General features: G+C 39.8%; 2 protein-coding genes across 3 annotated transcripts in view; one reads left to right on the top strand and one right to left on the bottom strand.

Annotated features, from left to right (window-relative positions):
• Positions 1-12,074, top strand: part of LOC109915280 (cytochrome b5) — a 40,118-nt gene extending 28,044 nt beyond the window's left edge. Inside the window, exons 2-5 of the mRNA XM_020514891.2 lie at positions 4,138-4,266; positions 5,699-5,728; positions 9,391-9,425; positions 10,236-12,074. Of these exons, the coding sequence (XP_020370480.1) occupies positions 4,138-4,266; positions 5,699-5,728; positions 9,391-9,425; positions 10,236-10,317 (276 nt within the window). The 3' untranslated portion in view covers positions 10,318-12,074. The remainder of the gene's footprint in view (positions 1-4,137; positions 4,267-5,698; positions 5,729-9,390; positions 9,426-10,235) is intronic.
• LOC109930435 (BAALC binder of MAP3K1 and KLF4) overlaps positions 1-12,602 on the bottom strand; it is a 442,607-nt gene that overhangs the window by 414,128 nt on the left and 15,877 nt on the right. The window lies entirely within an intron of this gene.

Raw genomic sequence — 12,602 nt, 5'->3', positions numbered from 1 at the left:
GGTCCATGCGCAAGTATGACCCTGGCCTTCCCATAACCACTCATTTTAACACAGTCTTCCTCACATACCCGCTTATCTGTCCTCTGTATGCTGCAATACTCCAGTGCATCACAGTGCAGACTGGAGGCACAACACCTCATCTTCGAGCTAGGCAGTTTATAACCTTCTGGCTCGTTATTGAGTTTGCTCTCGCGTTCGCTATCTCGCTCTTCCCCCACCCCACTGGAACTATCTGCTCTTTCCAATCTGGCAGTTGGAAACACCATTGTCATATTCCAATCACTTGAGCTGAACCAGCAACATCCTTTCTCCCCCAGCACTCCAACCACTGTCCCCCCGCCTCCCGCCCCACTATAGCATAAATGCTGCCCCCTTCACGCTTCATTTTAGCTCTGAAGCGTCATCTAGACTCAGTTAGCTTGCTTTCTGTTCATGGATGCTGCCTGACCTGCTGTGATCTGCAGCATTTTTTGGTTTCAGTTCTGCCATTAGTCTGTCTGCTTCTGTGACCTCTCCATTCTCTCTATGCCCTTGCTGCTTCTTTTTAATTTCACTGACTTCGTTACAAGTCTCTCTCAGCTACACTATCTGTATCTGTATGTCTGTCTGCTTCTGGAGCATCTCCAACCTCAATATCCTTTCTAATCTCGCTGTCATCCCTTCCAAGTTTCTCTCACCTCTGCCATCAGTTTATCTGTTCCTGGAACCTATCCACCCTCCACACTCTCACTGCCTTAGCTTCCAAGTCTGTTTCAACTCTGCTCTGTATCTGTCTGCTCAGAGACTGTCCTGCTCTCACTTCTGATCCTTCCTGCTTTAACTATTTCTTTTTAACATCACTGTCCTTGCTCCTGAATTAAACATTGCTGGTCTGTCTGCTCCTGTATCACTTCTCTTCCTTTCTGCTGTGTTGCCCATGTTCTTAATTCCTCAGTCAGAGTAAAGATCCTCTCAGTGCCCACCCTGCCTAACCTGTCAAATGCCTTCAGAATCTTGTATTTCAATGAGATCACTTACCTCTCATTTTTCTAAACCTATAGAGTGCAGGTCCAATTTACTCAGCCTCTCCATTACAGGATAATCATATCCAAAAACAGCAATGCATTTATGTAGCCTTTTATGTTTTAACGTAATGGAATGTTCCGAGGTGATTTACAGGAGCATTGTCAAACTGTGACAGCGAGCCACACAAGGAGACATTTGATCCGATGAACAAAAGCAAGGTCAAAGAGGAAAGTATAAGAAGTGCTTTAAGGAAGCAAAGTAAGGTGGAGAGGCAGAGATAGAGGAAGAACTTTGGGTGTAGGGAAATGAAGGCATGGCTACAATGGTTGAGTGATTTATAATTGAGAATGCCCAAGTGGCCATAATTGGAGAAGCACTGATAACCTGGAGAGTTATGGGTTTGGAGCAGGCTGGAGGGACTTGAAAACAAGATGGGAATTTGAAAATCAAGTTTATTGTTTAACTGTGGTATGGTGGTTAGTCCACTTTTGGAGAAATTGCTGAGCCATTGATAAATTCAAATAATAACTAGTTCATTACAAAATAAGGAACTATATGCAGCTTAATATGACAATGTCTGTCTTATTCTGGTCTAGAAATGACAGTGCTCCCTCAAAGTTTTTCATGTGTTTGCTGACATCATCATTATGGAGATGCATTGTGCACATCAGACATGGCCCAGTATAACCCTATTACTACAAACCGGGAACTGATGGAGGCCAGTAGAGGATTTTCAAAATGTATTGCTCGGAATTCATTGATTAGTTTCCAACACTTTTTTTTTCCTGATGACTGATTTCTAAATCAAATTGGTTTATAGTTCAATTGTTCCTTTTTAGTCTTTCTTGAATAGCATTAGAACATTTTCTAACTTCCAATCAGGTGTGACCATTTCAGAGTCGAGGAGGTTTGAAAATCTTGATCAGTGTTTCCACTGTCACTGCTTTTAGAACCTGAGGACACTTGGGACAATCGAGCAACGAGGAATAGGCAATAAATGCTGGTTTAGTCAGCCACTCTCACATGCCATGAATGAGTTCAATCCCAATTGATGGGCAATCAGATTCTGAGGATTTATTGAATTTTAGTCATGAGAAACCACCTCACTCTCTATTAGATCGTAGGTTATCCACTATTTCTGGTATGTTACTTCCATCTTCTGTGAAGACCGATGTAGAATTGAACAACATCTGTCATTTCCATAATCCTCATGATTTCTGCTATATTTAATGACTTATTCTTTTTGTATACACTTGTAAAAGTTCTAGCAGTGTAACATGCAATTTTAGCCAATTTACTTTTTGTTCTCATCTTCAATTTTTCAGTTGGCCTTTTATAGATGTTATACTTTATTTCCAATCGTCAGGCTTAGTACTCTTTGCAACATTAGAAATCTCTTTTGATTTAACACTTTCCATACCTTCCCTTTTAAGGCATAGATGGACCTTTTTTGGCACAGGTTTTGTATTTTAATGAAAGTTAATTTTGTTGAATTGTTTTAAATGTTCCCCAATGTTTATTTGTCACCATACATTTTTTTTTTAGTCTATTTACCCAATCAATCTCAGCAACTCACCTCACATATGTAATTGGTTTTGTTTAGTTTATGATTCTTGGTTGGAACTGGAGTATGTCAAACTTAATATGGAAACTTTGGTTTCTTTTCCCCCATACAATCTTTTATTATTACATTACTAATTTTAGCTGTGCTATTGTATAATTTGACAACTTTCTCCTATTCATTTCACAACACATTGTAGAATGTTTTGAGGAATGTCACAAAAACAAACTCTTCTAATTCTCAATTGTTTTGTCTAGTTTATATGAAGTTTGCTCACTGTCTTTCTAGCAACCTCCATTATTTTGTTTGTTTCATGCTCTCCAACAGTATAACTACTGTTTGGGAACTTTGATGCTCCCATCAGTTTTTCTTTTATTCTTGTTATTCCAAATCTCCAACCTCCACTTTCTGATCTCCTCAGCCAAGATCCACTCTCTCTTTAATGTCCTATAAATTCTCTTGTCTTGTCTTCCCCCTAAATATTGTGCATTTTGGTATATTTAATTCATACCCTTGGTCAGCTTGTAACCATCTGTCTAATGGTGATTAGATCGAAAGCAATTATTTTTATTGTGCCACTAGTTCATCTATCTTGTTATGCTTAACACCAATGTTATGATCATTATTTACATAGACTTCATTCATTGATCCACAATTTTATTAATCTCTCAGCCCCACTCTCCTTGTCTTTGCTTGAATCACTATACTGGGCTTTATTGCCTCCACCGTTCTCCTTTAAATTTCTATGTATTCTTTCACCTATCCTTTTTTGTCCTTTTTAATTCAAACACCTATTCACAGACCTGGTATAAAATTTGCTAGAACACTGATCACAGCCCAATTTAATTGGAGTCCCATGGAACAGCTCCCTCTTTCCCTAGTACTGGTGCCAGAGCTGGATGAATTGAAACCCTTTCTTTCCGTACAATGCTTTTGAGCCCATGTGACCCATGCTTGAATCTGCTTCCTCTGAGGCCAATTCAAGTGTGACTCTGATTTTTAAAAAAATCAGAGCATTAGCTAGTGAGGTTTCGCATTTAATTTAGACTCTAACTCTTCAAATTCTTACAGGAGAGCATTATTTCCTAGTTTTTACCAATGTTATTCATGCCTATGTTGAATGGCAACTGAATTGCACTCTCTCCAAGTAGAATAACATTTGCAGCCTTTAATGAACTGGAACACCTTTAATAGCATAAAGTCAGAAATTCTTGTTCAAAAAGCTAAAATTGGGATGTTATGCAATGGCATTCTGCCAATATAATACAAATTGAGTCAAGAATTTCTGACTAGCTAAGAGGCATTCATGATTGCTTTGCCATCTGTATCTACATGAGTGTCTAGCCATGTTAACAGTCTGTTTGTTTAAAACAAAATTTGAGAAAAAAAGTTGGTGAAATTACAAGAAAGAAATGGCTTCAGAGTTTTTTTTTTGGGGGGGTGGATGTAATGAATGATCTTTCTACATAATCTTAATCTTTATTTTTGGATGCAGTCACATATGAACAATACCTACTTCCTCTTTTTGATTTTTAATTTGCTAACTTCAAATGTTTTATTCTGTCTTTCAGCATCCTGGTGGTGAAGAAGTGCTGAAAGAGCAAGCAGGAGGTGATGCATCAGAAGCTTTTGATGACGTTGGGCATTCTACTGATGCACAAGAGATGACAAAAAAATACTTCATCGGAGAACTTCATCCCGTGAGTCCTGTCACTTCTGAGATTTGTAACATTTCTTTCAAAGTTAAATTTAGAAATCCTGAGGTTATTGATTCTTATCAATTGAATAATAATAATGTAGCACCAGTTTTAAAAAAAAAAAACACAAATTGTCTAACAGCACTTTGGAGGCATGGAAGGAGAAGCAGTTGGATGCCAAGCCAGAGTGGGGGGTGCATTAAAAGGAATGGTCAATGAAGACCTTTTAAAGAGGCCTTTCAGGAAGGAGAAAAAAATCCCAGAACAAATGTTCTAGGTAGCTTGAGCAATATTCCCTCCAATTCCCCTACATTGTGCCTGTCCTGTTTCTGATAGCGTGGTCCCTGTAATTAGCCAGCGGCTACTCATGCACACATCTTAAAGGAACTGCTACTCGGGTGGACCTTTTTAAGCCCACTGTGTGGCAGTCTTTGATTTATGTGGTTGTGCACCCTACAACATAGAAGGAACAGCTATTAGTAGCAGAAATGATGGATAGGATGTTCACGAGGCCAAAGTCAGTGGAAAAGAGTTTGGGAAATGGAATTGTTCACACTGGATGATGTTATATGAATAGGTATAAGCAAAACTATAAGGATTTAAAGATAGCTGAAAATTTTAAATTTTGAGGCTTCGTATCCCATTGTTCCTATGTAGCAAGGATAGGTGTGATGGGTGAGTGAAAACTGATGTTGTAAGATATGGGCAGCAGATGTTTGAATGAGCTGATTTAATGGAGGACAATGGATGGAAATTTTCATGGATTTCTAGCCAGGTAAATCTTGGGGATTTGACATTTCAAAGACCTGGACGAAGGTTACAAATGTTCCATCTCTAGAATATTCAACATTTTCACCTTGCCATCTCACTTTGACTGTTTCCATTATTTTACTCCCTTGCTATGTATCATTTGATTAGAGGAGGTTTTGTTCCTTTTGTCTGTTCTAAATGTACTTTCAATTTTATTCCTGTTCTCTGGTTTTATTTTTTTTTGTTTTATTTTCTATTTAACATCTAATTATAGACCTCTAATTAGTTCATTAAACATCTATCATTTCAATTCTTTCTTTTCTCCTCCTTCACAATCTGCTAATTTATCTGTTCTTCTAAATTTAACCCAACTTACTATTTTAGTGCTGTCTGCAAATTTTTAAGGGCATGACCAATTAAATCCAAGTCCAGCCATTTGTAATATGCTATACATGTTTTCAGAACTGGAGTCTGCTAAAAGATCTTCAGGAGTTTGATTTTAGTATTGGGTATGTGAAAATAGCAGTTTTGAGCAAATCTCAAATGGAGAGGCAGGTCTAAGTCCCAGACAAATCAGATTAAAACAATGGTTCAATAAATTCTTTTTATGTGAAATCATCTGAGGAATAACTGTGGGATTTCAAAAATGAAGTTTTGATAATGTATTTTATTTGTCTTATTGCAGGATGATAGAGGAGCTTTTGTGAAGCCACCGGTAAGCTTTATTAGAATAAAAGCTATTACTTTTCTTGTATGGTGTAGCAGTGTCACTGACTTATCCAGCATTTAATGACCATCCCTAGTTGCCCTTGAAGTTGGTGTGAGCTGCCTTCTTGAATTGCTGCAGTCCATGGAGCGTAGTGACTCCCACAATGCCACTAGGAAAGGAGTTGCAGGATTTTGACCTAGCGATACTGAGGAACCTTTCCAAGTCACGTGGCTTGGAGGAGAACTTGAGGGTGGTGTTCCCATTGTATCTGCTGCCCTTGTCCTTCCAGCTGGAAGTGGTAGTGGATTTGGAAGGTGCTGTCAATGGAGCCTTGAAGCATTACTGCAGTACCTCCATGGGTTTGTACAAACTGCTTCTATGCAGAACGGTGGTGAGTAGGTGTATGTTTGAGAATCTGGCACTAATCAAATGGACTGCTTTCTTCTGGATGGTGTCCAGCTTCTTGAGTTGTTGGAGCTGCACTCATCCAGGAAAGTAAAGGCTGTTTCATTGCTCTCCCGAAATAGGGGTGGCACAGTAGTTCAGCGGTTAGCACTGCACCTCAAATTCACAGGCAACTGTCTCTGTGGAGTTTGTATGTTCTCCTCACCTGCATGGGTTTCCTCCAGGTGCTCCGTTTCCTTACACAATCCAAAGATGTGTAGGTTAGGTGGATCGGCTGTGGGAAATGCAGGGTTTCAGGAATAGGGTAGGTGGGGTGAGTCTGGGCGGGATGCTGTTTGGAGGGTTGGTGTGGACTCTGAGCCAAAAATGATTCTATGGTCTATGACTTGTGCCATGAACATAGTGGGCAGGGAACAGGGTGTCAAGAGATGAGTTACTCGCCATAGAATTCCCAGTCTCTGACATGCTGTTTAGCCATGTAGATGCTGTGGCTACATCAGTTCAGTTTCTGGTCAAAGGTAACTCCCAGGATGGTGATAGTAGGGAAATTCAGTAACCGTGATGTCATGGGGCTCTTGATGGCAATGGTCATTTGCTTGGCAAGTGCTGTGTGATTTTTAACAGTAATACTATGTGTTTAAAATACTGATATTTTGCAAGCAGTTGACAGATTTTAAGGGATCTTGTTCCAAGGTAGTTTGCATTCCTTGTCCCTGAGATATAGTCATAATCATACAGAAAAGAAACAGGCCCCTCCGCCCACCATGTCTATGCTGACCAACAAACATCAAGCTGTACTAAACCATATATTCGAGACTCTGTGTGTGTGTTAGTTATTTCCCTGCTCACAGGATCCAGATGTGGAACAAGTAATGACCAAGCACTTCACAAGTACAATCTCTGTCTCTTCAGTACCATGTCTTGAAAGGGTATTGGTGACCTTGCATGTCTGTGCTGGTCTGTAGATATGCATTGCTCTTGCATTTTCAGAAGTTGACTAGGATTGTCTCCTGTTCCTACTGCCTGCTTTTGTTTTTTGAAAGGATTTATAAATTAATACTCAACTGTACTATGGATGCAAATTCCTTGGAAGTCAAGTCCTAGTGTGGGACTCAAACCCAGAGCTTGTGGCTCTGGGGCACAGGCACTATCCAGCATGCCTCAAGGTCTCTGCACATCTACAGCTGTTTTTTGAACAAATTTAATTTTGAGTCTTCTGACTTGATATTTGCTTTAAAAACAAACATACTCCTAGAGGGACAGACTGCCTTTTCTAATGAAAGTGGCTTTTCAGAAACTGTAGATCTGACCAGTCAGAAGTTGGTCTAGTTTGGAATTAGCTTTGGGATGTAGATGGCATCTCCTCCATATAAGCTTCCTGACTATTTCAGGACATTGAAGTGATCTAGGACTGGAGTCTTTTAGGAAGCTACAAGAGCAGGTCAGAAGCTAAGGATCATGGGGAGTATAATCACTAATTTTCCAATTTATGGTCAAGTAACTGAGGCTGAAAAGTGGTTTGCACTTTTATGGATCAGGAAATGCATGCCTAACAGTCAGCAGCTTCCTTCTCCCAGTCAGTATTTCTATGTTTTAAGACTGGTCAGAAGTTGGTCTATTTTGGAAATAGCTTTGGAATGTAGATGACACCTCCAAATGAGTCGTTGGGTCAGTTGGGCAGAATAGCTTCTTACTGTGTGTTAATTCTGTATGTACTAGTCAGCCTAGTTCCCATAATTTTTTTTTTAAAAAGGAGTTTGTATTGGTTGTGGTTCACATACAAGGCATTCCCTACTTTTCAATGAAATTGATGTCTTCACCCACCCCAAAAAATAAACTTCCATCTACACAAACAACTTTGCATACATGCAGCAGATGAGTAACTTATCTTACGTGGAGTAGACATTACATCGGTGATTTGCACTCGTACTGTTGGGAAATTGCATTTAACACACTATGTAGGGTACAGTCAGAGCTGCAGGTAACGGGAGTCCAAAACTGCAGAGTGTAACTAGGTATGTTGCCAGGACCTTTTATTGCCACAAGACCCGCTGCAAATTGTTCATCAGACCTAGGGTGTTTGCAGTTTACACAACAATATACAAAGGGGCAAAATATTCCCAGTTCTGGAAATCAGAACTAAAAATTGAAAATGCTGGAAATAACCATTAGGTCAGACAGCATCTGCAGAGAAAGAGGGATTTAATTGTCCAAGTCAGTGATCTTTATTGTCAGCACTGGGAACATGTGTAAGATGCAACAGGTTTTGAATAAGTGATGTTGGAGAGGCTAGGAAGAATGATGAAAGGGAAACAAAGGTGATGAGCAAAAGTTCAAAAAAGGTTTTAAGGAAGATTCAGTGAAAAGATTTCAAAGAATGACCAAAAGGAGTGGCAATTATGGGTAGTTTGATAGGCTGCCTCTCTCTTCCTTCATAAAGCCTCTTGCTGAAAGACTCCAGTGCTAGATCACTTCAATGCCCTGAAATGGTCAGGAAGCTGATATGGAGATGCTATCTGCATTCCAAACTAGACCAACTTCTAATCTGCCTTACAAAACACTGGGAGGAAGAAACTGCTGACTGCTAGGCATGCATCTCCTAATCCATCTAAGCGCAAGCCACTTTGAACCTCGGTTACTTGACAACAAAGTGGATTGATGGTAGCACAAGGAAGGAGAAGTAAGTTGGCGGAAGCAAAAGGAGGAGGAAAAACATATGGGTCCAAAATTGGGCTTCTGTGTCATCGGAAGAGTCATCAAGCCTGACAGTCATCACCCTTGATTCCAAGGAATCATTGACATTTGCCTTGCAAGTAACTTGATTATCTTGCAATAAACTACATATTGCTTAAGACAAGAGTCTCTGCTTGTTTGACTGCAAGTGGTTTTTCCCTTACAATGCAGGTGATGGCAGCAGTCATCTGTCACTGGGTTAGAATCCTAGGAGTTCCTTCCTGAGGGCATTGTGGGCCTAAATTCAACAAAGGGACTGTAGCAGGTTCAAGAAGTCCGCTCACTGCCAGCATCTGCTGAGCAACTAGTGATGTGCAATAAATACTCTCCCAGTCAGCGACTCCCCCACCCTGTTAAAAATTTCTTTAAAAATTCATACATTTCCAAATGCATGAGGAGCAGGTAGTTGGAGGGGGAAAAAAGCGCAGCTGACTACTTCCTTCATGTTACTCTCTCTTTTTTGAAAGTGAAATCTTGCTGCTTGAGACTATTTATGCTCCTGCATTGACAACTTGGCCTTTCTGTTACAGGAGCCTAATATTGTCGTAGTGGAGTCTGAATACAGGTATGACATTTTGTTAACAAATATCCTTTTTACTTAATGAAGTCAACATTGTGTTCTCATAAAGCATTGGTTTTCAAACCTTGAGCTAAGTTTGAACCTTAGTTGTTTGCCAGTGACCAATAGAATGCATTCTGACCTCATGGACTTTCAGAAATGAAAATTGACAAGGTTCCTTGGTTAAATTAGAGAGAAACTGATGACTTCGTATAATTCAACAATTTTTGCTCAATTCTATTTGATTGAATTCTAGTAACTTTAAATTTTTTTTCCCCATTTGCTTTTGTACTGTACTTTCCTGGTAAATTGAGACTATTATTGTATTTCACAACTGTCCTTGCAAAAGCATTTCCATTACTGCCTCCTCTTCCCTCCCCAATTCTACCTTACTGACTTTTTAAAATATTTGAGGCCAGTTCACCAACACTGACCCTGGAAGTACACCTGAGGAAGAAGGGGTGTGATTTTTTTCCTCTGACAATTGTACCAATATTGTAAATGTATTTTTTTTAAGTATATGCACATTCAGTAGCATTTGCTTGTAAATGTGAAGGTGAATTCGTACTGGCTGTTTCTGGTTAAAGTGAAGATATGTATCCATTAGCGAGTGTTTGAAAGCTAGTAAATCCAAGTGATTCTTCCACTGCGTAGAAGCAAATTACTGCAGAGCTGATAAGTCATCTAAACTGAACGTTAGCTTGCTTTCTCTCCATTGATGTTGCCTGACCTGCTGTGATCTCCAGCATTTTTTTCTTTCATTCTTCCACGACAATGCCTTTGCCTTTGATTTTAATTTTTGTTTTTTTTTCGCAGTTGGTGGTCCGGTTGGCTAATTTCAGCAGCAGTCGGCTTGACTGTGGCTCTCCTATACCGCTATTTTGCAATGGATCACTGAACGTTCTGTGGAAGAGATGATGGAACTATTTCATGTCAAATTGCAGTCTAGTACAAATGAATTCTAAAACAAAATAAATGTAACAATTATCTTACTTGCATTGAAAGAACCTGGGTAGGAATTCTCATCCCTTGGTGTAAAATGAGAGCGAAGCATACCAATTGTGCTGTGAGGTTTGCTTTGCCTAAGCTACACATCTATAGGAAACAGACTGTAGGTGCCCCAGCACCTAAAACAGTTACTAGGCCCTGTGTTGATGACAGACTTGATGCATGTTGAAGAACCATTTGAGAAATTAGTTCCCTGTGATCAATTATCTAGCTGTCGCTAGCTGCAAATTGGTATTTAAAAAGATATGAACAAAATACTTCTCTGGTGTAAAAGTTGCCCCTCTGCCACCATCCAACCTCCAGTGCCACTGTACTGGTAATCTTGCACCATTGTCTCACTACCTGTTCCCCACTCCAGCACTGCTCCAGGAACTTACTTGAGGGCCACTGCTGATGACTCAAAGTTAATTGAGCTGTTCTTGGGCATAAAACAAATGCTGCTACCCCTTCCTGAAGGTGTAGGAAAAGCCTGACTGGTTTGGATTTGGGCATGAAATTGTTTAAGTGGAAGGACTTTGGGATCCTGCTGATTTATAGATGTGAATTGGACTAGAAGCTTATTCATTTTTGGCATTGAGTTGTTGTATTGCTCCACTTGAGAGGCAGAATATTATATCCTTGTCGTAGATAATGCCCAGATTCATTTCCATGCTTTTCATGTCCAAATAATATCAAAACAATCCTTTGCATTGGTTTATGCTCTACACCTCATCAAATGTACTTTGTCCACTACAATACAACTGTGAGGTTAATATTCAGGAAATTGAAACAAGACATGGCAGCTGATTCTTGAACTTCCCAAGAAATACTACTACAACTCTGCATGACCATTTTTCCAGAAGCCTCTTGCATTTGGCAGCTGCACTGCGTTGGTCACCTTTCCATGTTGTGTGGGCTGTTCTACCACTAGCAAAAAACGCCACGACGCTCCCAAATCTCCAAGTTGGGGTAATTCATGTAACTTGGCTTCCTGCCTGTATAGGAGCGATCCACATTCCCAGGCCTAGCCTGCGTAAGTTCTCCAGCAATGGAGACTGTCTGCTGCCATCTGCACCCACCTCTAAGTCTGCCAAACATGCAGCTGAGATAAACTGTGCCAAAAAAATGTCGAAAGCAAATGCAGATTATCTTGGACCCAAAATGCTTGCTCAACATGAAGTTGCTTTTTCTTTGTTAGTCATAAATATTTGATGTTTTACCCTTGTTAGTGAATTACAGTGCAGTTGGGTTAGGACTCTGACTGTACATGTGTGCTACCAGCAATAGTGCTTGTGTCACTGTACAATTGGAAAATGATTTTCTGAAGATGCCAGTTTTTCCTTTGGTGTGAAGAGAACCGGCAAGTTTGTCAATTGATTTCCCATCACTGTATTTAATTAAGCAAGGTGGCTTAGGTGCAACAATCATTTCTGTCCAAATCTCATCATTGCTCCCATCAGCAAGTTTCTTAGTGAATTGTGAAGATTTCTGATGTGACTGACTGACTGACTATGCATTTTGTATAATGTGAAAAGAAGCCATTTCAAATGAGCTAATACAATGTTGTGTTTTATTGCACCTGTTGGAAAATATACTTTTCAATATTGAAACAATATTTGATTACTCAGTTACACAAATGCATATAGATAAATTATACAATCAAAACTCCTTTACCTGCCTTTTTATTGACCAAAATTTAAATTTGAGGTTTTTTGCATGCAACAATTCAAAAATGTGCTTTATTTCTCAGATTTCCTCCCTTGCCACGTTGTTGAGACCTTGCGGAGTTTATTCACCACAAATATCCTCAGCTACATTCCCTAAGTAGCTGTTGCTTAGTTGAAAGAGTTGATGGTGAATTTTGATGTTTAACTGTGAAGTGGGAGAGCATGATGCCAATAGTGTGGGGTTCCAATCCCGCACTAGTTGCGAATACCACGAAGGACTCTACTTCCTAACCTCTCCCCTCTCCCGAGGTGTAGTGGCCCTCTGGTTAAATAACCATCAGTCATCACACTCGCTCTGAGAGCAGCCCTCTGGTCTAGTAAGACCACGGTGACTTGACTTGAAAGACTGGGAAATAAATTCAGGGCCTCCATGTCATCACTGAAGTCCCATGGGAGAATTTACACTTCATGTTTGAACCAGAAACAAGATTTTTGGTGTTGTGGCAGAGCTGATTTTATTGTGAGCTGA

The sequence above is a fragment of the Rhincodon typus genome, chromosome 4 (genome assembly GCF_021869965.1).
Source record: "Rhincodon typus isolate 14 chromosome 4, sRhiTyp1.1, whole genome shotgun sequence".
NCBI classification, from domain to species: Eukaryota; Metazoa; Chordata; class Chondrichthyes; order Orectolobiformes; family Rhincodontidae; genus Rhincodon; species Rhincodon typus.
Note: the sequence above shows the minus strand (reverse complement) of the source record. Positions and strands in the feature narration are given on the sequence as shown.